At 47.4% G+C, this 26,736-nt stretch overlaps 1 protein-coding gene across 1 annotated transcript in view; it reads left to right on the forward strand.

Annotated features, from left to right (window-relative positions):
- Snoo (Sno oncogene) overlaps window positions 1-26,634 on the forward strand; it is a 179,727-nt gene extending 153,093 nt beyond the window's left edge. Inside the window, exons 2-6 of the mRNA XM_050195456.3 lie at window positions 9,563-9,825; window positions 11,213-11,302; window positions 12,857-13,062; window positions 15,363-15,571; window positions 17,293-26,634. Coding sequence (XP_050051413.1) covers window positions 9,563-9,825; window positions 11,213-11,302; window positions 12,857-13,062; window positions 15,363-15,571; window positions 17,293-17,559 — 1,035 coding nt within the window. The 3' untranslated portion in view covers window positions 17,560-26,634. The remainder of the gene's footprint in view (window positions 1-9,562; window positions 9,826-11,212; window positions 11,303-12,856; window positions 13,063-15,362; window positions 15,572-17,292) is intronic.
- The last annotated feature ends 102 nt before the right edge of the window (window positions 26,635-26,736 follow it).

Genomic DNA, 26,736 nt, shown 5'->3' on the forward strand with positions numbered 1-26,736 from the left:
GAGTTATTTTTTCAACTTCCTTTAGGATGACAATGTAGTCTTCTTTCTTCGGCGACAAACCATTAACTGTGCCACTAGATGGGAGCAGACGCCGACAATTTCATTGATGTCGCGGAAAGCTGGTGCAAAAAAAAAAAAAAAAAAAAAAAAATCCCCTTTATCTTTATCTCTCTATTTTCCGTACTTTGTTTTGCCTATCGCTTCTCGCCACCCTTTCGGCCCTGTCGTGATGCAAGACCGCATTGTTTCCTCCTGGTGCAATACGCTCCCATCATCGGCTGCAGATTCACGGCATCCATCAGTGGCCGCGCCCTCCCTCCTTCTGCCCCCAAAGAAGAAAGGAGCGAACAACATATATATATATATATATATATATATATATATATGTATATATATGTTGTTCGCTCCTTTCTTCTTTTTTTTTTCTTTCACTACTTTCAATTGTCGGTGCCGCACGGTTGGGTAACGCCGTCACTTACGCCACTTGCTTTATCTGAAGTGACAAGGGTTCTCGACCGCCCTTCCCCCCTTGTCTTCTTTTTTTTTGTGTGTGTGTGTACCTCTAGATCCGTGTGCGTATACAGCCCTACAAACACACACACACACACACACAGAAAAAAAAAGGGGGGGGGAAACGGAGAAATATCCATCCCTGTGCTCTATACTTTTTTGTCTTCTTTCACGTCACCTCATAAGCAACCGGCTTTTGATGTAATCTCTTAAACACGCCGCCGACAACGGAGAATAGAGGGCCCAGGGGGATAGGTCGGGTTATTTACGCTATGGCTTGGTTATCCCACTTTTGAACTGGCAGTATTGCCGCCGCTGCACCCCTTCTTGTGTCACGAACCCCAACCGCTCCATCAGCCCCCCCCCCCCCCCCCCCCCCCCTTTCGTTCCTTTGATTCCTTGTGTTTCTCCGTGTGCGATTGCTATCGGAGCGAGGTGGAGAAAAAAAAAAAAGAAGAATAGCGAGGAGGGGGCTAGAAAAAAAGCTAAAGCAACACTTCATTTTTTTTTTTTTTTACTCTATTGAACTCCGTTGCTGGCCGGCTAATGCTCGGTTACAGCTTTCTTTATTATTCAACCATTTTCCTTTCTGGCAAACTAAGCAGCTCCAGCAGAACTTTTTTCCTTCTTTTTTAATAATGTTTTTGTCGGCGCTTGCGGATCTCTTTCCTTGTCTTCAGCATCGCTCTGGTCGATCAATACCGTTTTGGTGTCGTGATCGTGGGATTCTGTTCCTGGCATTTTTTTATCGCTCTTTGTCTCTTGCATATATATATATATATATGTGTGTGTGTATATATATATCCAACCTGCTGAGGGTGATCGTTTCTTGAGGTTCGAACTTTCATCTTTCTTCCTTTTGCGCCGATCACTCATCTTCCTGTCATTTCCTTTCAATTATGTTTCGTTGTCTTTTTTTTTTTTCCTGTCCTCGTCAAGCCCGATCACCGGCTTGCGTGCATATATGCCGGCCGCGCCACATCTACACCGAACAGAGCAAAGCCAAGCAAAAACAAAGAAACGATGCGCAGGAAACCGATGGTCTTGTGGGTGGGGTACGTGGGGGGGGGGGGGGGGGGGGGGTGCTTGCGGTCGCTCTTCTCCGGTTTGTTTTCTTTTTTCGACCTCCTCGCCGAGAGACTGTGCGTACTGGTGAGCAAGCTGTCGTAGGCAGAGACAGATGGACAAAAAAAAAATGAAAAGAAAAAAAAACACGAAGCACCCTTAAAAGGGAGCGATCTAAAAAAAAGATAGCAGATAGAGCAAAGTGTGTCGGGTTGAGTGGGTTGTGGAGCAGACGACAGCAGAAGCCGTGTGCCGACCAGCGCTTGTTGCAGGCTTCTCAATAATTTCTTTCTTCTTACGTCTCCTTTTTTGTTTGTTTTTTCCTTTGCGAACAAATATACCGGCCGGGTATAGTGGGCTGCGGCGCATCGATTATGTTTTCGAGCCGCCGCCGGTCTCAAAAAAGGGGTGCGGCAGCCGACCGGCGTTCTCGTGCTGCGGTCGGGCTCGGCCTTGAAGCCACCCTCCGAGCCCCGGCGTGGCGTTGTTCGGCTACGCTACGCTGAACGGGTATGCATGCTGCTGGGAAGCGCCGCAAACGAGGCTGAAGAGGGCGACAGGGGCATATAAGAACGGGCTAATTCGTTATCCATATTCAGGCAAACTGCACGCGACGCCAGAAATCGACGAAAAGTACATGCGCAGCAGCGCTCGTGTCTCTCCCTCATTGCCTTTTCTTTTGTCAGTTATTTGCGCTTTGTTTTTGCTTGAGTGTGAAGAGAATGAGCGTGTTTAAACATAAGGCGCTGCTTTGCTCTCTCTCTCTGTCTTCGTCCGAAGCGCCCTAAATCTGGTTCACGTTTTCACACAAATCGATTGAAGTCGCAGCCATGAATGAGAGACACCGAAGAGGAATAATTAAGTTTGACTGTGTTAGCGAAGTTGCGTTCCCGCAATAACAAAACGGCAGCTGCTATCGTGCGATTAGGCTCTTAAAAAAAAAGGAAAGAAAGAAAGAAAGAGAGAAAGAAAAGGATAGAAAACAATGAAAATAATAAAAAAAGACGTTGGTAGCGACGCAGGCGTGAAGTTCCCGCACTAGGTCTCCGCCTGACGTCGTGTACTTTGACAGCCTCTGCACTGACATTGTGCTCGAAAAGAGAGAGAAAGAGGTATTATTTGAAAACTGAGTTGGGACAGCGTGTGTATCGAATTGTCCTTCTGTTGTCTCTCCGTCGGGACCGGTCTCCTTTGGTGGTGGTAAAGTGGTCGAGGCGAGGAAGCTCAAGAGTCGTTAGGAGATATAATGCCATCAAATGGGCCGCGTCGCACAATGCCGTACCGGCTCGCCGAAGGAGCGTGCGTCCATTCCACGCTCGCTGTGTACTCGTAGCAGGTCGTGTGAAGTCGTCGCAGTGCCTCCATGGGAGAGGAAGGAGAAGCGAGGGGCAGAGGCGAGGTTGTTTGCGCGCATTGCGTCCGCTTCCTGCGCCGCGTTTCCTTCGACGGACGGCCTTCTTTCTTTCTTTTTAATCAGTTATGTTTCATCGCGTGGTGCCCTTATTTATCGCGCTCTCTCGGTGCTCGAGTTCGTTGTCTTCGGCGGCGGGGACAGGGTTCTTTCTGCCTGCATTGACCCCCGCGAGAGTCTTGGGGGCGGCTAGCACTTAGCTCGATTCCGATAGCGTCGAGAGGGAACAACGGCGCCGCGGTGTGTTGTCCTCCGGAACCCGGGGCGGGCGGATGTTGCGGAGCGGAGGCCGCCGTGCAGAAAGAAAATGATCCCCTCGGCCTTTGAGGACGTGCAGCCCGCTTGCTATCTCGCGCAGTTTTAAGACGCGAGGAGTGAAGCAGAAGAAGAGCAAACAAAAGTGCACACGGACGAGGAAACAAAGATCTCCCCGTCATATCTCTCTTCGTCTTTCTTCTGCTTGCTCGTTTCTTTTATTTGCCGCGCGAAGACGGGGAGGACTGGAGCTGGCGGCGTGGTCCTTTCATATCGGGTTATGCAACGGTGCAGTGCGTGCTCGAAGCCATTGTGCGTGCGTGTTTCAGCACCGCGGCCGTATCGTGGATTTTGTTTGTTGGCGTCGAATGAACGAAAGTGCCATACACCACACAAAAAAAGGTACGGATGGCGGCGCTAGAGGGAGGCAAGAATCGGGTTTGAGTTGTGAAGGAATTGCCGGTTTGTTCTGTAGTGTAGTGTTTCCTTTTTTTCCCCGTTTCCTCTTCGTTATTCCTTACGCAAGAAAAAAAAAAAAAAGACTGAAAGAAACATCCGAACACCCAGATGGCGCCGGATGTGGCCTTGAGGAACGCGGTGCGCGGCACGTACGTATGTACGTACGTACGCAAACACAAGCACAGTTTGTGATACAGAAAAGCAACGCGACCGTGCCGCATATAAAAATGCGGGAGGGGGGGGGGGGGGGAGGGCGTTGGTACATATGGGGCTCGTGAGTCTTCGCGAGAGGGCAGAAAAGGGGGATTGTGTTCCGCCGTGAGTCCGTGTGTGTGGACGCCGTCGCCGCCGCCTCTTCGTCGTGGCTGTAGGCGAGTTACGATGACAGCCTTCTTCCTGCCCTTAAGACCTTGCCGGCGCCTTCGTCCTTTAACTTTCTCTCTCTCCTGTGCCTGCGTGCGTGGTTGTGGTGCGAACTCGCGGCGAGCCGCGATGTGTTATTTCGTTTCTATTTTTCATTCCTCAGTGCGCGCGTTGGTCGACGGCGCGGTGCCGGCTGCTGCTGCTGCTGCGAAGGCCCAAATTTACGGCACAGCCAGCCGTTCGGCACCCGAGGCCGCCTGCGCCGGGCTTGGCGGCCGAGCCGAGCCGTGCCCGCTGCCACGCAAACGCGCGCGCCTCCCCTCTTTAAAATTGGCCTGCCGCCGCCGCCGCCGTCCGTCGGTGCTTATTTCCTCGGAGGTTGCGGATGCGGTCGGTGAATGCGTGGCGTTGCGTATATGTGTACTATATATCGCGCGCGCGGCGTCGCTTCCAGAACACCAGCTGGCTCGCACTCTTGCGCGTGCTTCTGTTGCCGGGCCGGCTCCCTCGACTCGGCGGAAGGCGCAGCAGATTTTCTCACTCGCCTTTTCGTCATCTCTTTCTTATCTATTTAAAGCGAAACTTCCTTCCCCCCACCAGTGTGCGGGGGTGCTCTTTTGCAGCAGTAAACAGAGCCGATCCTCGAAACTGTATAACTGTATGATCAAATGAATTGGTAGGCCGATCCTGACTCCAGCGCATTCTGCTATAGCGCCCGCATGCCTCATATATACGCAGCAGCAATAACCAACTAAGTGCGGCTCATCAGCATATCTCAGTAGGTCTACCGCGGGAAAGCTATCGCTCGTCTTCGGCAATCATCCTTCCGTGGTTCCTGCTTAATTTCCGTTGTTGCTTTTGCGGAGGCCCTCTCTCTGTATATTCTTTGTTGCCCCATCGCATCGCCTGTACTGGTCTCAGTCAGCTACGAGTGCCGGCCTTCACACGTCAAAGATTAGTCAACGCATCAGTGCAATCAACTGCGTGAGGCGGTTGTTTCCGATTATGCCATCACCTTGCAGTCGTTCAGGTGTGGTACGATAGCCTGTGAGCTTTTATAGCTTAAAGCTATCGGGGCCATACGCGTAGAGATCGCCACGGCCGTGCTTTCACTTGTCGGTTGGCGTCCGTCAAACCGTGCAGTGCCTGCGCGGTTCCTCTCTTCCGCTCCGCTTCACCAGAGAGCATCTAGCTTCGCACTCGGGAGTGAAAGAAGCGAGAGGAGCTCCGAACGGCGGGACGCCGGGCCGTCCTGTGCCTGCGTGCGACATCGAACCGAATCGCATTCTTTCTTCCGGTACCCTGCGGCGCGCGCGCGGCGGGGAGAGAGAACTCAAGGGCATTGTGTCACCGCGTCGTCGTTTCGTCCTAGCGCGCGCGTCTCAGTGGGGTGTTGTTGTTCACTGGACGCGCCGCCGCCGCGTTTGATTTCCCGCGTTTCGTTTTCGCCGTTCCTGCCACCGCGCAGTGCGTTTCTTGTCTCGTCGCCGTGACTCGCCCTGCTCTACCTGCCTGCCTGCCGCTGTGAGAACCACGGCAGCCGTCCTGCACCGCGCGATCGCGCTCGGGTTTCGATGACGACGCAGCGCCTGCTTCGACTACCCCCCTCTACTGCACCTGCGGAAAAAACGTGCGCCCGCGCCGCTGTTGTCGATGCGCTGACGGACGGCGCGCGGAGGGAGGAAAGCGGCGGGGGCGGGTTCGGGGGTTCGCGTTTTGTGTGTGTGTGTGTGGGGGGGGGGGGGGGGGGGGGGTTACGGTAGCAGCTGTGGGTTGGGTGTAAGGGGACGCTCTGGACCTGTTGACTTTCTCTCGCCCGTCCTCCCGCCTTTCTTCGCTTTCCCTCTCGTTAGGGCTTTCATAAATCACGACGCCCAGAGCCGACACCGGCTGGCTCGATCGCGGCGTTCGAAAACCGTGCAGTGTGAGCGAAAGCTGGGAAACGTCGCGTCGTCGGCTGCATGTAATCTGGGGACGTATTCTCGGACGATCACTTTATCGCGATGTCGATTATATGGACACTCCAAGCGCATTTCTGCCGTCGGCGTCGCCGTGAGGAACGTGACGTCATCACTTGGTCACGTGGGTTTTGGCACCATCGGATGTCAACGCCGGATTTTCCGCTTCATGGGGCATATATAATGCTTTCGCTTTAACAAAAACCGGTTGAGCTGATTGGCTGGTTGAGAGAAGCTTGAATGCTGCGATGCGCTCTGTACGTGCTACGTCACGCGAAAATAGCAGTATCGCTGAAAGCAATTGTCCGGGAATGACGTCGTGGGGTGGTATTCTTTAAATGTTCACCTAGTGTACTGTCTATTTAGGCTGCTGCAGATTGCTTGGGCTAGGGTACCAGTGCGAGAGAGAGAGAGAAGTGGTTCGTGAAGGGAAAAGGAAAGGTTGACGCTACTTTCTGCAGCCCTTGCGGGAGCACGGCTCAGCGTCAACAGGGATGGGGGGAGATAGTGGGAGGAAAGGAGATAGGAGAGTAGGGGTTTAAAGTGTCGCCATGGCAGCGGTTGAGCAGACCGGCAGGAAGAGCCTAGTGGGTCCGGCAGGAATGGTAACCTGGTGAAAGGCCAGGGGGCGGTGATCCAGCAGGAGCCAGCTGGTTGGGGCAGGTCGAGTAGCCTAGAGTGGTTTGGATAGCCGTCAGGCTATCCGTCTTTGCAGAATATCCTAGAGTCTCGCCAAGAGCCCCGACGAGTCGAGGTACTCGACGACACTTAGGAGGGCTGGCAGGGTACCAGTGCGAAGGAGGCACGCGACTCCAACAATTCTCATCCTCACTGGTACAACTCCGACCAATCAGCGACTGCCAGACTGCGTGGACACTCCCTAGGTGGACAATTGCAGAATAGTGCTCCCCTCCTTCTACAGAGTTCACAAAAAGGTGCCGATGACTTGTGAACGGGTGTCATTATATGGGAAGCGTTCGCATAACGCTCTGCACGCCATTGTGCCACTGGAGAGGTAAACGTGTATAATGAGAACGCGCAGCCTCTTCAAGAGCTTTGTACAGGCATCGAATGGCGGCCGTGATGTGGCGTCAGTGTACCCGCATACTTTAGATTGCACTAAACTCTCGATTACACCTATAGCGCATCGCACTGGCCTCCGTGGTGATTGATCATCGCTTCAGCGCGCCATCTATGTAAGCAGAATGAGCGCACAAAAAAATGCGTGTGCCTCTTCGAGAAGCCTTGTAAAGCGAGAGAGCACGTGGAACAGAAGGGGACGAAAGGCACAGCGCTACTAACTGAATTTTTATCGCGCGCGCGCGCGCGCGCACACACACGCACACACACACACACACACACACACACACACACACACACACACACACACACACACACACACACACACACACACACACACACACACACACACACACACACACACACACACACACACACACACACACACACACACACACACACACACACACACACACACACACACACACCATTGTACAACAGGACGAGAAAACCATCGTCGCAACGCAGATTGCCTTTCGGCATAATCATCCACCACAGGCCGCTACATATATGTAGCACTGCATGCGCGGTTCTCGGCGAGACGTACGCGAGCGGGCTGGCGGACGGCCATGTCGCGCAGTGAATCCCTTCTTCCCTTTCAGAATCACCGCTGGCACCTGTGTTTTCGACGAGGCTGCGGCCCCCCCCCCTTTTTTTTTTGCCAGCGAACGCACTTTCTGCAGCTGTTCTGCAGCGCGCGCACACGGTCGTCTGACCACCCGCGACGGTTTCGAATATCACAATGGGAGGAGTTGGGCGGAAGATGTGTGTGTGTGTGTCGGAGGGGGTTGGGGGGAGTGCGGGAACTGCGTTGACGCGCGTCGTAGCGTCGTACCACGCGAAGCTCGGTTTGTGCGATCTGCGAATCGAAATAGAGAATCGGGTGGTCGACTGTCACGGTGTCGTGATCACGTGGTTGGACGACACCCGAGTGAAACGGCCGCTGCTGCACGAGATGGGGGCGTCTCCCGGGTCTGTGGCGATCACCGCAGGTGCATGGGCGCAGCTGGAAATCGGCCTTTGTTGCGACAGCAATTGTACGGACGTTCGCGCCGTAGTCCTGTCATTGTGCCTACGTAACACGTAAATAACTAGAGAACGTCCATAAAAAAAAAAAAAAGAAACGAAAGATAGTCGTAGTGTCTATGAAAGTCTCGGTAAACAATATTTGGATGTCTACTTCTTGGAAACTTCTTGTAGATGTGCCAGCTCCTGAAATAATTTTTTTAGAACATTTTTAAACCCTCATCTCCACTTGCAAATCAGCTCAGTGCCAGTAATTTTGATTACTTTACATTAGGTTTAACTGCCAAAGCCATTTATACGATTATGGAAAGAGCAACGTGGATGAAAGAATTGTGAGCGTTAGGCCTCTGGAGATGGGCAGTGCCTTTGGCTGCAAAAAGCAGGAAAGCATAGCGGACACACCGTCCGTGCTTTGCTCGATCCGCTCTGCCGGAGGCGGGGCAGTGTTCTGGCTTCCGCTTCGGCCACTGTCGTCGTGCACGCATGCACTAGCGTCCCTGCCCTGGGTGACTGTGTACGTACCGCACTTTGGTGCAGACACTGGTCTGAGTTGCATGGACAGTAAATGTCAAGCTAAATCTGCGCTACTCTAACACAGATCTGTAATCCTTCCGTTGGTCGCTGACAAACGGCAACTGTCTTTTTTTTCTTTTCGTCGCATCTCTTGCATTGTTGAGGTGTGAAGCCTGCAATGCTGCTGGCGGCACACCTCATCGTGCCAGCATTTTGAGGTGCTTGCAGTGAGCCTTGCTAACACTTCCTGTGCTTTGCCTTCAGGCGAATCTGCAAATTTATTATTATTATTATTATTATTATTATTATTATTTCTTGATGAAAGACTTTAAAAGGAACAGGGGAGGGAACCTGTTGCGCACACATGTTTTGCCACAATTGTGTTCGGACATGGCAGCCATGTTTCTCTTGTGGAATTTAGTTATGGTTTGGTTGAAAAGTGCCTCACCGACGTTTATCATTAATCATGGTTGTACTCCTTATATAAAAGTCATGGATAGGTAATGCAGTTGAAGTCGAAGCTCAAGGACAATTACTGTTAAACTATTTACATGATTGTCTGACTGTGGCTGTACTGTTGTACAAGTTGCCTGATACACTGTGTGGTCTGCTTGTAAGCAAATGAATGCTTTCTGGAAAGATTAATCTACTGCTCTATTTGACAAATATCTTTTGACGTGCAAACAAGAGACACACCACAAAAGGAAGGTCATACACAGTAAGAATATACAGTTGAAAGTAGCCTGCGTATGACCTTCCTTTTGTGCTGTGCCTCTTGTTTGCACGTCAAAAGACATTTGTCAAATATGCACCAACTAGGCCCACAGAAAGTTCTCACTACTGCTCTGGTCTGTGCAGTTCCTTTAGCGTTCATTTCAGAGTTGTTGCTTATTGCATTTCTGCCTCTCTTTCCCTGTTTCAGAGCCCACTGCACGTGGACGTAGGGAGCAGGAGAAAAATGCGTGCTTCCCTGACCGATGTCGAGGGGGGCGGCTTCGTGACAACAGCTGGCCCGGACTCAGCCTACTGGTACCACCAGCACAGCCAGTGGGCTAGGACCTCGGCCTTCAAGCCGTGGAGCCCCGTGCTGCTGAAGGAGCGGCCAGGGGTGGGCAAGGTGCCCCTCGTAGAGCAACTGCCCACCACTCTGCCTTCCTCGGCCCTGCCCGTATACCTCAAGCATAAGTGAGTGGCCGTTCCTTATCGGTGTGTGTGGCCTTGGAGAGAGAGATGTGTAAAAATTATGCAGGTGTAACACACGTGTTTGAATCTACATCTACATGAATCATAAAGCTGGTAATTAAATTATGTATTACTAAATGTAGTGCGTGCAGTTGTTTTTGTCCTTCTCCTATACAACACGTCATCCCATGCAATATTTACGTTTATGCACTGCACAGTTCACAAGGAAGACACGCATTTTTCTTCGGTCGCACAGAGAGGTATGACACATATCTAAATATGTTTAAGGCTTCCATGTAACCCCTTGTGTCACTATGGCACGTGCCCAGTGGACCGAGAATGGGGCCCTCTAACTGTAAGAAATTTAAGAAAGTCGGAGAAGTCATTGAACAGAGTGCACTATTTCATAAAGTGGTCTTTGTGTTTTTGACTTACTTGTGAGCCGACATTATATGTGGAGGTGTTATTGTTTGATTGTGCCGAACTCACTGTGCTCAGTGTCACTGCTTTGTTAGTCAAACTTTTGTGCTGTATAAGCTGCAGCATCCGTTAGGAACTGACCCAGCAGCAATCGCAAAAGGCTGGTCGCTACGCAAGGAAAGCGTCACTTAAAAAAAATAACTTATTATTGGTTCAGGAAGGTAAAGCTAACAAGACCTTTAGTCCAAAGTTTCACAACTGCATTCTGTAAAGCTGCGCTGATGAAATCCGTCAGATACTGTTGGTTTTGCAGATTGGCCGCTTGAGTCAGCCACTTGCTGTTGTAATTGGGGGAGAGCTTGATTTTGTTTGGGAGGGTGGTTTGTGTCGGACAGTAGTGTATTAGACCATGCACGGCAAAGGAGGGTGCCATGCGTATTTGTCAGGCCAGAGCAATGTTTTGAAAGTTTCCCTTGCTTGTTGTGGTATGGGTGTAGCCCTTAGGGGCAGGTTTGGTATGCAACTGCCCAAGCTAGGTGCAGGGACATCAAAGGCTCTGGAATAATAATCCCACGGTTGAGGAAGCGAGCACATCTTTTCTAATACTGCCTCTCCCACTTTTTTCGAAATCTGTACTCTCACATATCACATGCGTGATGTGAAGTGCAGTCTGCTTGTAAGAAATGATGGAAAAGTTACAGTCCAATTGACACGACTGTGCATTGTTATGTACAGGCTGTTTTCGTTCACTACACAACTTCACTACGCGACACAGCAGACAATGCCTGTTCTTATAATTAGTGATTGCTATGATTGCACTGTAGGAAGTGTGAGAGCAGCCATATCTCCAGACACAGTCCTTTCTGTTGAGGATGCACCATCGTGGTGTATTTTATGCCATGTTTTACTTCTTGGATTGGACTGGCAACAAAAAAGAGATCGATCACGCTTTCGTTTTAATCTTTTACAGCTTGACTTACCCCATGGAAGCCTACCTTGTGGCGGATGTTGCAGAAATGCAGAAGTTGGGGCCATCGGTGCTGAAGGCAGATCCTGACAGGTAAGTTTTTTTCTGAGGCATAGTGGTTGAAGAAAGCTTCACAAGATGGCACCACCTGCCGTGCCACTGCTGTAGATGCTTCTGATACTGCATAAATTGTAATGCACTTCTGAAATGCATTGATAACTTGTGATGCTGTAGGCCAGATGTTTGACGAAAGGGAAATGGTTTGTTAATCCTTTCTCTACCGCTGATGAGTATAGTCATCACCAGAATTTGTACCAGTATAGCCAACAGTGAGTACAGTCGTCACCAGAATGTGTACTAATATAGCAGATAAGAGTACAGTCACCAGAATTTGTACCAATATAGCTGATGACAAACAGAGTTGTCACCAGAATTGGTGCCCATATAAGCAATGCCGAGTATAAACACCACAAGAATTTGTACCACTATGGGCAACACCAAGTATATTCATCACCAGAATGTGTACCGATATAGCCGATGACGAATTTAGTCATCACGAGAATTTTTGCCATATATCGTCGATAATGAATGTAGTCATGAAAACATGTTTGCTGAAATCTGGGAAATTTGCTACAGTTTTGTCATGCTGTGTGGTAAAGAAAGGGTTAACTGATGCTGGTCAGCTTGTTTGACATAATCACGAAAATGATTGTTGTGTGTTTGTATTTGCATGTGTGTCATCTTCTTTCTCTGTACTTGACTAGTTGTACTGCGGACTTATGAAACATTTCCCTTTCTGTGAGCCACGGGGACCGAAAATATTGCATACAGATTAACGTGAGCGGGCTCGTGATGCTCCGACATGTGTGCCTTTCTACAGTTGAACAATGTTATTATTTGCTTGCTGCGTTCTAAATCTCGCCATAAAGTGTATTTAATTGTCTTGTTAACTAAATTTACTTCAGTGCTTGCAATCGACCACGAATCAAAGATATATTTAGTGAAACTGCATCACTTTAGGGTAGCAAAAAATATGTATAGTAAAAGAATAGAAAAGACATGCATTTTATGAGCAGAATATGAAGCCTGCTTTCTTTGCTGCAATTAACTGCAGCCTGTGGCCTCCGTAAGCTGAGACTTCCATTACTTCATCATGGACTCTGAGCCCAAGTGCCGTACAGTCTATTTTGGCTATTTATTTTAGCTCTCGAAGAAGTGACTTCTCGAGTTTTTAATCTTGAAAATTGCTAACATGTTGCGAACTGTTTGTTCACGTCGCTGAAAAAGCTTACCAGTCACTAAGTAGAAGCTTTTGTTGCTAAACAGATGGAAAAGTCTCTACTATATCTTGCGACAATACTGCTAAAGTGGCAACATTGGTGTTAATTTTGTTCCCCATATTTTTGGCCTGATCCTATCGTGTCATTGCCCACTTCAAAGGGCAGCGGCTAGACCGTCATCATCGTCCCATAAGTATAGAGATGGCAATTTGTGCAGAGGCTCTGGATGTTTGGAATATAGTGGAATGTGAAAATTTGGGGAAGTTGTCAAATTGCTTGCGTAAGAGAACTCAACGTTCTGAAGCAGCACCCAGAGGCGAAAGTCAGTCACTCACTCCTTGTGCACCTTGTCTTGTGTCTCTCGCAGGCTTGACGCATCTGTGACGCTGCCAATTCTGAAAAAGGCCTCTCAGGTCGCGATGAATGTGGTCCCCAAGAAAGAACACGTGCCCACGGCCTGCAGCAAATCGTCGGAGTTGACGTCAGTACCACCTGCTGGGAAGCTTGTCAACGGGAGGCTGTCTGCCGACACGGAAGAGACCATTTCCAATAGCAGCCTCAGCACGCTATCAGGTTAGTAGCCTCAGTACTTCTCCCCTGTTTCAAAGCAATGTGGTGCACATTATTTTATCATCTACTTATAAAGATCGGATGGTGATAAGCAGGAGTAGTGATAGACTTTCTGTGCTTCACCCCTACCTGAATGTGTGTAATTAGATTGGTGCAGTATAATAACAGGATGCAAAACAAAGTTAACTAAGACCAGTAGAGGAAAGAGCATTCTTTCTGTCCTGCTCTTATTTCACTGCATTCCACTTTCTATCGCACTGTAATAAGTATGAACCGACTAACCCAGCAACAAGTAGTAATAATCAAGATGTATACATACCTCAACTGAATGAAGCTGTGATTCATTCATTCAGATTAATAACACACAGGGTTATTCTTTTTTTTGTGCGTGTTGAAGCCGGTGTATTATATATCTTCCGTGGCACACAGTGCAATTCTCTGACATCACCTTCTAAATTGCTTCAAGAGGCAATTGTGGTTTAATGACTAAAGTTGCACAAAGCTTCACTAATCAACTGTGCAATTATTTACTTCAGGGCACACAACCCAAATTGCAGAATTGAGGTTGATATGTAATGAAGTCATATCTGTTTAGCAAAAGCTTTGTGTTTAGCACCAATTTGAGCTACCTTGATATGGTGAACATGGATAGTGAATAATCGGATATAACCAAGTAAACAAAAACTTGTCTAAATGCTATTACAGTGTAACAGATAGTATATGGTTATAGCAAATATTGGATATAATGAAGCTATTTTTGTGTCACATGTGACTTAGTTATAATAAAGTGGGACTGTACGTGCTTAAAATTTATGGCAAAATGCATTGATGTTCCAGGTAACACTTGTCAGCTGTTCAGAAGGGTACGACTTCATTACTAGTTAATTAATCTTCAATTTGGTGGTAAAAGCACTGTTACCATATAGTGAAACTTAAAACAAATGCCATGTTGTGATCTGTCATGAAAGTAATGTTTACTTCTTCAAGTAATGTGACAGCTGATGTTGCACAACTGTACTATTTGCCACAAAAGATATCTTAGAAGCCTCCTTGCACTAAAAATAAACCCCTGGTGTAGAATAACGAACAACAGAATCTCGTCGATATGTACCCAGCCATTTATGAGGGCCTTGCTCACGAAACTTCTCTTAGATGATTAACATTCCCGATTGAACATCACCACGACGATCACCAAAATCATTATCACATGTACGTAAGGCACATAGTGAATTCTCAAGTATTCTTGATGACCACCAGGTGATCTAGATCACACAATGTAACCACATCAAAAGGGCCAATCGTTAAGCTCTTCAGTTAATTCAGTGACCATACCTTTAACTATCCTACCAAATAATTGTTTCTGGGCAACTTGGTCCATATATATAGTATTCATATGACGTCACAGACGCAGGTTTTTGTTATGTTAGTATCCGAATATGGTGACCCTGATGACGTCAGTAAGCCATATAATCATGCATACATTTTGTCCTTTGACGGTGGCTGCTTTTTACTGAGTCATCACTGTTGTCAATTCGTTGCTTTGCGCAAGACGTGGCTGTCCAGCTGTCATGTTTCATGCTTACGCAGCTTCTTGATATGCTAGTACCCAAAGATGACATCCGTGATGATGTCAATCCAAGCTATTTATTGTACTGAAAGATAAGTGGGTGCAAAGGGAGGACGACAGCCAAGGTAGAGACAATTAAACAGGACAGATGAGTGTTTTGGCTATGTCACGGTCCTTTTTTTATGTCATTGGTGCTTTCACACTCTTTTTCACTATGACCTTGTTCACTTGTTTCTACCTTTCTATTCGTGCTCATTAATATTTATCTGTGCCCTACTGCAGAGCCATTATCTAGATTTCTGGGCACACCTTAGCATGATATGCAGTTCTTACCTAGTTTATCATTCTTGCCTTCTGTCCGTTAGTGTGCTATCGACACTGATGACACTGTTGACACTCATGGTCACTGGATCGACTGATATGCTTTACAATTGGCCTCACATTTGGGGGGCAACATTGTGCGTTCTGAATCACCTGGCGGTCATCCAAGACCATCTGAAAATCCGCTATGTGCATTATGCACATGTGATAACGGTCTTGGCACCCGCTGATCATGATGGCAATTAGTGTGATAACAAGATTATTGTCATAGTGGTCGTGTCAGTTAGGACTAGTGCTTCTGTAAGAGAAGTTTAGTGAGCAAGGCCCCCAATAAGGCCGATGTAAAAGGAGCATGGCGGTTAGTTCTAGGTAAGGGACAGGCATTCAGCCCCCCCCCTCCCCCCCCCTTTTTCAGGAGTGGAAGACGTTGGTTTGGCAGAGGATGGCAAGGAAGGGCCCCCCATGATAGTGCCTGAGCTGCAGGGCCTCTGGGTAGCTTTTGACCGGCACTCACTTGGTGAACGTGCCCGGCAGGACATCATGCATGAGGTCAGCCTGCTGCTGTCCTCCTGCCAGCAGCGGCACTTCCTCGCGAACTACAAGCTGCTACTTCAACAGCGCCAGGTCAGTGTCTCTTTTTGCATGCATCCACAGCCTCTTGCAAGAAAGGTGGGGGTCAGTTCTGTGTTATTGGAGAAAGCTGGTGCTTTGATCAACCAGAGGTTGATTAAAGCACCCGCTTGTTGGAGAGTTTTAGCCATTTCATAAATGCATTACAATTTACTAAATATCGGAAGCGTCTACAGCAGTGGCACCGTACGTGGTTGCCACCTTTTGAAGCTTCGACCACTATGCTTCAGAAACGTTCTTGAAAATATTAGTCTGTTAATGGTTATAATAAGCATGCAGACAAGCTTCGTGGGTTTCATCATTTTCCGATTGCCAGAATCGGAAGCATACTACATTTTTCTTTTTTAAAAATTGGGTTCTCATTAGATTTTAACTTCACTTAGGAAATGTAATGCAATTTCTTCATTAGTTTTCTACTTTGAACCCATAAAAACTCGGTGCGTGTTAAGTTTGGGGGCATGTTAAATTCGGGCAAATATTACTATTAAATCAAGCAGCGTATTTGGGGCATCTTTTCTGCCTCTTCTTTATTTCAGCCCATCAGTTAAATAGATCAGTTTCATCAGCCCCATCAAGGTCAAACACTGGAAGTTGACCGTGCTATACTGACGGAATGAAACACGTCAGTTTAGAGCTAACTAATGGCCACACTTTCGCTTCCAGCTGTCTCCAGCTTGTGAGACATATGTATAATTTTGGCCCGTACACTTCGAGCAGAGTCCACGTCGCCTTTATTGACTAGGTTCTCTGTGGCAAGACATCACACTTGAGTAACTGCGTGTATGGGGTGCTGCGCTTTTATAAAGTTTCCCTATTATGTTTCATTCCATCCGTAATAGTGCATTCAAACCTCCATCTCATACAGAACTACCTTCTCTACATTCTATATTTCTTTTTAGCATACACTATGGTTATGACAAAAACAAATGTCAGTAAGTTTTAGACTTTACTTCATCGTATCGAAAAATTTCCGTGTTTGTTATATTCCGTGTTATAACATCCATGTTTGTTATATCAAGATTCGATCATATGCTGATCGGGCTATATTGAACACATCCCAGTAACGGTTCTACCACTCCAAAGTGAAGCACACCATTAGTAGCATTCCCAGAACATATTGCAGATTGATGATTTAGACATGCAGGCTTGCAGACTAACTTTTAGGAAAGACTAAAGAAAATTATTAAGTCAAGCTAGATTGAAAGATTAAGCTTCTGTAATAGTGAATTCATCATCCACAGCGAGAACAAGAGCTTCTCTGAGCGAGAAAATGATGAAAATGGAAAATCACAGCTGCTTTAACTATTTGGACTATGCCACCTCACACGCGATGTCAGCACAGCCTGGTTCATATTGAGCGACAGAGGAGGAGGCCACGTGGGGTTTACATCAACTGGTCCTTTTTGGCGTGGGCAAATCAAATTGAGGTGCAGCAGCGGGACCTTCAGTGGCAAGTTTCTCCGCAACAAGGTCATATATTAGTGTAGAGAAAAATGATGACAGGCTTTTGACAGCCGCTTTTTTCACAACAACATAGAAGAGATGTTGAAGTTACACCGGTGTGAACAATAATGGAACAGTATTTCCTAACAAATGACGCTGTGCATTCCCAAGGGGCACAAACAAATTGCTTCAGGTGCAGTCATGTCCGGAAACAAAGCTGTTTTCAGAGGGCACCAAGTTCTAATTCCTTGTGATGTGGCGGCTTTATGCAGGAGGCAGAGCCCATGTCTTGCAAGCTGGGCTCCATGCCCAAGGGCGGTGACACGCCGTCCCCTCATATGCCACCGCCGCCAACGAGTGCACCTGCATCTCCGCCTGGCACGCAGCCGCCGCCGCCGCCACCGACAGCCGCCTCTCCCGAAGTGGCGGCACATGGCTCCCCGGTGAACTTGCGCGAGGTCAAGGAGCCTGCAGCCCGCAGTCCCCAGACCCCACCCAAACCACCAGTGGAACAACACAAGATGCTCCTCGCCACCTGAAGTGGTGGTGGCACCGCAGCACCGCATCGCAGCGCGCATCTCTCATTATCGACGCCCTGCGGCCCTTCCACCGTTTCTTTCTGCACCGTTGCCATTGACTTGGAAGGCCGTGTGTGTGCTTGGCTCTCCATTCTCGTGGCCTGAGAAACATTACGTTAGCATTACGAGGTGTGACCCCCACGAGAGGGAGCCTGGCATGTGCCAGACTAGTTTTGCTCAGCCATGGCCACCTTTGCGTCTGTTCCCGCTAAATGGCATCGTCAGCCAGAGGCAAACCCCTTTGCCATTCACTCGAATCTGCTGCAAAGGCACCTGCTCAAGCTAGTTTCCACGAGGTACGCTTGTTGTCGTTTGTCCTCTTGTAAAACCTGGCTGCACGATGTCAGACGGGGGAAAAAAAAGAAATAGCCCAAGTATGTTCAACCTGTTCGCTTTCTACTGTTCAGAACAACTGTTGGCAAAGCACCATTGGTGCTTTTTTGTTTTTTTTTCTGTACCCCGAGAGACGAAGGCTGGCTTGTGTGAACACCTTGGTGCTTCTGGCTTTGGTGAACGGCCGGTCCAGTGCTGCCTGGAAGGAATGAACGAGTCCAGGCTATGCTTCTTCAGCCCAGTCCTTCAAATTGAATGAGCCTGGTGTACACTGCCTGCCAGTCAAAAACTGTGCCCCTCTGCTTGGTTAAAATGTGGAACAAGCTAAAGCCTGGAAGCACAGGCTCAGTGGTTTTCACACTTTACGTGTAGCAGACTGCAACGATGTATGGGCTTAGTAAAATGCTTTCTCTGTGCTGAAAAGTCGCAGCATATTCACTTTAGCTAAAGAATGACAGTTGCTACTGCTCAGTCAACTGACTACTGGCAAGTACTGCAACAGGGACATTCCTTCCCTTCTTCCCCATATATCCTCAGCTTCCTCTCAAAGCAGCTGTCACGGCTGCAAATGAGAAACCGCAAATTCTAGGCTTGATGGCAGAGTGCAGGCTCATTGCACTAATACATGCGAAGCAGGCACAAGTTGTAGGCATGGCTGATGCTCGCTTTGATCAAAAAGGCACAACTATTTATGTCACGTGCCAAGTTGTACCTGGCCCTTGTTGAGCGGGAAGTTTTCTTCTAAAAGCCAAGCCAGCTTTTTCTTGGGGCTCACCTCGTTTGTGTTAGAGCGGGTAACTGGTGTGGGAAGAAACGTCAAATGCAATACTTTTTTCCGCCGGGACTGCAACATGCATGCACGGTGATTATGGCGACCGGCAAGACGCCGTGTCACATGGACAGTCAGTACCACTGCAGGATCTCGCCGGTGCTTGTCCGTCGAGGTCTTTTAGCGCCTTTCCTCTTTCAATGTGTCCCTGTTATTGCTGTTGTTGTTACGTTTTCTCTCTTCTTTTTCGCACTGCTATATGTGAAAATGGAAGACAAACAGCTGTGTGTTGTTGTCAGCACAGGTGCCTCCCTCCCCTTTTTTTTGTTGTTTCGTGTCACTCACCTCGTAGTGTTCATAAGTTCTTACTTTTACAGTGTCGGCCTGCCTGTTTCCTTTTTTTTCTTTTGGCCCATGTTTAATGACTTGAGAAGTTTTAATGTTTGTTGTTTTGTTTGTTATTGTTGTGTGAGTGAATAGGAGCCACTGTGACAAGTGGGGAGTATTCTTTATGATCTGGTGTGTGAGACAAGCTTGCTTTAGGTGGGGCAAGCTGAAACTGTCGGGCGACACGCAGCCTTGATGCTAGAGTTCTAGATGCAAGTTGTGTGTAGTGCACGCAAAGTGTCGAGTGAGAAAGAGCAATGTTTCATCGTGACTCACTCTCCTCCTGCATCCGTTTCACGGGTGCGGGGTTGTAAGGTATACCCCGTAGACGCAGCGCTCTGCAGTTCCAGTTTGCGTTGTGCCACGTGTGTGCTTTTCCTGGCTGTTTTTTTGAACGGTTGGTATTTCTGTTGCCCTGTTCGGCATGCATGTGTGTGTGTGTTTGTGCGTGTGCATTTTCATCCGCTGTTGCCCCTTTTCGGCTGTTGTGTGGCTGCAGACGGAAACACAACTTCCGTGTGGAAAGCCTTGTTCACTAGTAGCTCACTTGTCATCATTCTCGTCGCCCGTTTCACAGAATTTGACACAATCGCTCATGTTGGAGTGGGTGCATGCGGACCTGCAATGAGATGCAGGTCTCTGTGCCGATTTTAGCCGGAAGTTGGTTTCGAGGCCATCTAAGTTGCAATTAATGGCCTTAAAGAGAGTTGGAAGTGCACCCTGCAACATCAAATTTGCAGCAGAACAAAACTGGATACAGTAGGAACCTTGGCGATGCAAAACCTTGCATAATGTAAATGGCATCATCCAAAATGCGTGTCATCAGACACAAATGAAATTAGCATTACGAAATAGCAGAATTGCATTTACTGAAATTATTTAGAGCTGATTATAGCCAAGTTATTTTTCTGGACACTGCACAAACTACAGAAATGTCAGAGTAATCTGGCGGTTTGAGGACCTCTCTACGGCAGCAAAAGACCTAAACGGTTGTGTGATGTCCTTGATCACCTAACTGCAGGTAGCTGCGGCTCACGGGTCCCTATCGAAGAGAACGATGCAGAAGAGCATTCGACAACTCTCAACACTGAACATTCTGCACAATGTGATTTAGCTGGGGAATTATATTCATATAAACCGTGATCACACACCCAGGATTCTACTGTATCTCATCCTCTTTTGGGCACCTGTCGAACGTATTTCATGTTTTGGCACATGTACCAGAAAGCTTTCATGGTTTGTCGCTTGGCCTGCAAGTGACCATTGGGCATCCCTACATCGCTTAGTGCAGTCCGAGGCACATTTTGTTCAATGAGCATTCAGGGATTCTCGAATAGACAGCTTCTGTGGCTTTTCTTTTTTCTTTCTGGAGATGTATTTGTGCTTTTCACGTGTTCATGCACCTTAATGGAAAAAGGCAGGCGTCATTCACCGCTCACCTTATTATTGCAACTCATTTCATTATGGCGTGGCTACAGTGAGAGTTATTACTGTCTGTGGCAGTAAAATGTTCATAGTGCAGTTCACTTAGAATGATACCAGTCGTAACAATTATCACTTGTAGCAGTGAGCATTCTCTGCTACATAACACTCTGAAGGTGTGCAGAATCAGCCCTGATGTAATCACATGCAGTTACGATTGCATTTTAACAAGTTTTCCCATCCTCATCATAAATGATGTGCACTTCGTTTATATCTGCACATGTTACAAAAGATTGTAGTGGTTCATTCATCCGAGAACACGACTCCTCACTTCTTTTTTTCTCTGCACAATGAACGTTGCTGTTTCACGCACATGGTCTGCGCACACTGTATAGCTTGCTGCAATGTTCCTTGCACAAGCAAATTTTTTTTTTTAGCACATGTAGTATCCATTGCATGCACTACACATCTGCAGCAGAACTGAACATGCAAATGTTTGTCGCTGCAGAAAGGTGAGGGCATCTCATTTGTCACAATGGCGCCGCTTCAATGGGAAGCCAGGACGCCAATGGAAAACGCTGTAGATTGGGCTGGACCAGTGCATTCACCTTTCGGAAGTACGTCTTAGCGTTAATGTGGCTCAAGAAGCCTTAATGGCAGACAAGTAACAATCGAAGGTGTCGAGCTTCTATTTTGCTATTGCCCTAACACTGCTGACATTGTTTTGTGACAGTCCAGACATTCAGCCTTTTTTAACGATACTATAGCTTATTCTTTTTTTTTTCACTGTACAAAGTGTACAAAGGTGTCAAGCTTAATCTTTTTTTTTTAAACGCAGTGTATTATGTTTTTTTAAGTGTTATTTAAGTTGGATTGTCATTGCACCCACAACTGCAAAAAGAATAAGAATAGAAAAAGAACAATTTCTTTAGATTTCTTGTATGTATAAGCTGCACCTATTATAACCCCAAAAGATGAAAAAAAAAAATGCATATTTCCATTAAACAACATACACTGTTTTTTTGCGTCTTAATTGCAACCATAGCATGGCATGTTGGTGCTTTTTCTACTTCTAGGTGTTTTTCAAATCTGGCTTTATATATCCATATGGTAATTTTATTCCACGACGACAAGCAGCTAACCATTGCAAAGCTGTCTTGTTGTTATCCGTGTAACAGCCACATACAAACCTTGTGCACGAAATTTATAAAAGAAGGGAGAAAACAAAATTAAGAGGGAAAGCACATCTACAAACACAAGTCGATGCTGCACTCAGCAGGCGAACTGGCGCCTCTCATTCATTTCTGCAGCTTGCAGCATCATAAAGAGCAGCTTTAGGAGTTCGAGGGTGGCTTTGCTGCCACTTGTCTTTTGTGCTCACATAATTATTCTGGCAGGCGAGGTTTTTCTGTTGCCTGTCTGCCATTTGACTAGTGTCACCTAGCAGCTAAACTTGTCACTGTTTTCCTTTGGCGTCCTTCCGATTGTTGTGTGTTTCTGGCAGTAACAGTACCTCAACTTCTCCGCGGTGTTTTTAAGCACCTGGTCAAGTCGCACTTGTCCTTGTTGATGTTTCTTTTTTTTTTTCCCCTTCTCTCTCTCTCTCTTGGTGCATGTGTATGTGTGTTCAAAGTACTACTCAAAGCGGGTTTTCAAATGTGTGCGTCCTAGTCATGATGTCCCCACCTTTACGTTATCCTGCACGAAAAAAGAAAAGAAAAAAAAGGATAGAAAAACAAGTGTCACATCGACACTAATCGTACAAAATAAACGAGAGAGGAAACTGAAAGCGACAAAGATCAGTTGCGAGATTTTTGGCGCCACGTTTGCGCTCTCCACACGTGGAGACGTTGTTTGTGAATGGCACAAAGCGACACAATACGAAAGATTTAAAAGAAATCCCGAAATGGCACATGCACGGTTCTCAAAAGCTGGAAAAGCTGGATTCATGGTGTTGGTCGCCTCTCGCAGTACAAAAAATCCGTGCCAAGAAAGAGACACTTCTCATTCTTTCCGCCGCGTCCTGAGCGGTCCACTCCCTTTGTAAAAAATTTGACTCGGCTCTCCATCGCCCATCTCTCACCTATCGCACCCTTCATTGCTTTCTTTGTTTTGCGTCCCGTGACTGCATTGCGTCCTCGTCCATCGCCAATGAGACCGTTGTTTCTCAACCAGCTTTGTCCCTCTTACATCCTCCCTACCCCTTCTTCCACTTGTTTGAGTAATATAACTGTAACCCTAGTGCCAAGATACCAGTCATCATCCTGTCCTCATCGTTTGTGGTGTCATCTCGCTGTATTTATTTTTAGCTTGGATCATGTCATCTCCCACGACTCGGCACTTTTGCCATCGTAGAACAGAAGCCGGTGGCGGGGATTTGCCAAGGCCAACCAGTCGCGTCATCACCACGACAGGTTGTTCGATGTTGTAAAATTGTGGCACCTGTACATACGCAGTTGCTGGTTCCCATCTTCCATTTGCTCTCAACTCCCCCACTTTCTTTGTCGTTTGTCCAGTTTGGTGCCGCATATCTTTTCATCACGTTTCACGCATTACTGTTGTACGGCTACACCACCTTCTGTCACATCATCCTGCATCAGACCATTGTCACATGCATACTTTCTCGAGCATTAGTTTTGATCTTTTAAATCATCCCTACAGAAGGATTGGCTTTTTCACCTATTCACGCCCTTTTGAGCAACTTTACGTTGGACCCATGTGTTGGAGAAATGCTGGTGCATAAGTCAACACTTGCGCAGTAGGCTGGCGTCATCATGAAATCGAGCCTCGGCGGCCTTTACTGAATTAGAGAGCTGCAATTCTGGGCAGGATGTTTTGCATGCAGTGTAAATTGAAAATAAAAAATAAATAAATGAAAGATAGCGCTGTGCTTGCAGTCAGTAGAAAGCAGGATGGACATTTGGTCCATTCGATTTGGACTGAACTTGATGGAATTAGTTCACGCCAGTTCAGTGTCGGTTCCTGTGTGTGCAGACCACCATGTTGCCACCGTGCTGAATTAATGAAACGGAAAGCAAGGTGTGGAACCTCCTGAACTATATTACAAAGTGCAGGCAAATTGAATTAACTTATTCTGCTCACTGATTTAGTCAAAGCAGTTGGATGTTGTTTTAGCTGCACTGTGCATCTTTTCCATTGGCTGATTTGCCAGACATTTTATAACAGCTTGATGTGAGTGCTGCGCATGATTCACTGGAATCAGGCATTGCATACATTCCTTGCCTGCCACACAGCGTTCCTGTTCTGTGCGAGACTCGTGTCCATAATCTTTTTAAAGTAACTACAAAATGCATACGGAAGGCCAAGGCTCGCAATATTTCAGGAAGCCACCTTGGTGCCCCAGTTGCATAATGCTTACGTGGTCATATTCAGACTTTGTTGCATTGTGAAAAGCATCTGTCCAGCAAGACTGTTGCACACCGCTCAAGAATAGCAGCTGCCAATTCACAGGCATGTGGCCGTTATGTAAATTTTTCTTACTCAGGAATGATTTTAATGTTCAAATGATTTTTTTTTTGTCAAGGCTCACAAGTAAGCAGTAGCATCAAGTTTTGACTGGACGTTTTGCTTTCGAAAGAGTATGTGACTGCATCAAGAATGAACCTTGCCTGCCAAGGTTGTGACTGGCTTTGTTGACAAATATGTTACAGCTGTCATCTGGACGGCATATGTGAAAGACTTACCACCTCATACAAGTTGTATATTGGGAACACTTCTTGCGATACTGGCCTGATGCACTGCATGATTGCATTGTCATAGCTTTTTCGCTGCATGTTCATTGTCATAACACATTTCTAGCCTCCAACTGTGCTTGGTTGTTGTTGCATTGATCGAAGGGGTCTCGTGTGCACGCATGTGTCACGATAGAGCCCGCAGCTGCAAATCACGCAAAAGGGAGTGTTTAGTATAGCTTGTTAGGTGCACAGAAGCAAGTCACTGGTGTTCTTGGTGTTTGGGGGTTGAGGGGGGGTTCTTGGCCTAGTGTCGCAAAGCGTTGCAGTTTATATGCAAAGAAGGCATTGTTGTGGAAAAAAGGAGGACAGTGTAAACTTCGTGGCATCTCAAGACGTGAGAGAGGCTCTCATGTGCCATTGTCAAAACAGTAGCCTTATGCAGTGAAAGTTCTGCTCATGTGCTTAGAAGTCACCTGTGTGCACGTTTATCGTCCCAGACTTCTGGGTGCTTGCATAATTCAGCATCGCCGGGATTATGTCTAGTTTAAGCGCGCTGTCGACTTGTCTCAAAGAAAGATGCAAGCCACTGTCTGCCAGCTCACTGTCCTGTGAGGAAGCAGAATGGCTGGAGCAAGCGCTGAGAAGGTCAAAGCAAACTGTCTCACGGTGGTATAAGGCAGTGCACAGGGACAAACAACAGAAAGAAGCGGAACTCTGCTCGTTCTGCTTTTTACATTTTTTTTACAGTTTCTGCACAGTTTCTTTTCTCTAGCAGTTGTCCCGTCTCCAAGTTTAAGCTTGTCGTTTCTTACTGTGTTGCGATGCAAGTGTTGTTACATCAAAAATGAAAGAGAGTTCGATGGCACCGCGCGTGGCATGTTGTGTGTTACGGTGCCATCCTGGCGGTGAATGGAGAAGGCCAAACGGCAGGCAAGGGCAAAGTGTGTGTGTGCGTGTGTGTTTAGGTTTCGAGAGTGTTGCACAGGGTTTTTTCCATTTGTCTACTATTACCCCGCGCAGATTGTGGTCCAGTTATCTATGCTTGTGCTGTGAGTGGTAGGCGATGAGCGAGTTTTTCACGTGTTGCAAGGTTTGTGCGCAGCCTGTGTTCAGGCGGAGAGAAAGGGAATGTGGCAGTGATGAACGGAGCAAGCATCGCTCCTGCACACAAAACTGTGATCAGTGCAGGCAGGATTGTGATACTTTATGGACGAGAGGAGGAGAAGGGTGGTACCCGTGAAGGGATAGAGAGAGAGAACGAGTTGCAACGGATGGCCTGGCTTGCGAAACCAGTTGTAGATACAGATGGCCGTGTACACAGAATGCAGCCACGAAGCATGCTGCTTCAGTCTTTCTTTCATTGATATTAAATTTCTCACTGCACTGCTGGGGTCGTTGCTCCAGCAGCAAGAGTTGGCTGCACAGAGTTTCTGGCCCGCTGCGGTTGGCTTCTAGACTCTTCCCCCAAAAGTTTGCTTTTCTTTGCGCAGGTCTCTCTCGACAGATTTAGAGAAGGCTATGAGACGCAGCAGCTTGCTTCCTAGCTGACAAACTGTCCCATTGGCCATTTCATCACCACAGATGGCGAGAGATCGTTGATGCACTTGAATGGTGTCAATGCGACACTTGTCAGCTCAAACTCCCTCCCGCGCTGTGGCAATGCAAGGTGAACTAAAGGAGCCAACCGGCTCCCGCAGCCAGTGCCATAGGTCCTGCACAGTCCGACGTCGTGTGGCCTTTTTTTCTCGATTTCCTTTTAATCCAAGAGTTGAGCAGGGTCGTGGGTGTTTGTACACGAAAAAAATAACGAAAGAAGGGCCAGAGTGGTGCTATAGCGACAGCCGTCTTCCTCGCAAGGTGGCGGCGTGCTTTGCTAGATTGTGTTGTCTGTTTGGGGGAGCGAGAATGGCCTGAAGGGGGTTGGGGGGAAGTGGGCACTGTGGTGTAAGAGAGACGAGTGTCAGCTTTGCTTGTGAGAGAAGGCACAGAACCTAAGTCACTAGCACCCCCGTAACGTGCATGAGGGTGGTGATATACTCAACGAATCACAGCTTCTCGTGCACCTTTATTTCATTGTCTGTTTTTACAGTTGACGTGTTGTTCGTTCAATGCTTGGGGCTGGAGGGGTGGTAAAAGTGTTCCCACGTGTTACTGTTCACGTGAGGCGCAGATCGTTCATTCATGACTGTTTCTGTCATTTTTTTTTTCTTTTCCCCGATTTTTTTACCCGGATGACCCCTTGTGCACTGTCTTTCCTCCCTCTACCGAGAAGTGGGGAGGGAGGAAGATGGCTTGAAGAGGGTGCATTGTCGCGTGTTCTCGCGACATGAAAGGCTTTGTACATTTGCTCACGGCTGTAGAATATTGTAAATATATGTACAAGTCATTTGGAGGGTTTCAAAGAGATAGTAAAGGGTTTGTATCTCGGAACCGAGCGCTTCCTGTGTGGTTTATTTCCTTGGGTGCACAACGGGTTTCACTAAAGGGCTTCACTCGCAGCATTTTAAAACTTTGCGGATGTCCTTCGTGGCA

The sequence above is a fragment of the Dermacentor andersoni genome, chromosome 3, assembly GCF_023375885.2.
Source record: "Dermacentor andersoni chromosome 3, qqDerAnde1_hic_scaffold, whole genome shotgun sequence".
Lineage (NCBI taxonomy): Eukaryota > Metazoa > Arthropoda > Arachnida > Ixodida > Ixodidae > Dermacentor > Dermacentor andersoni.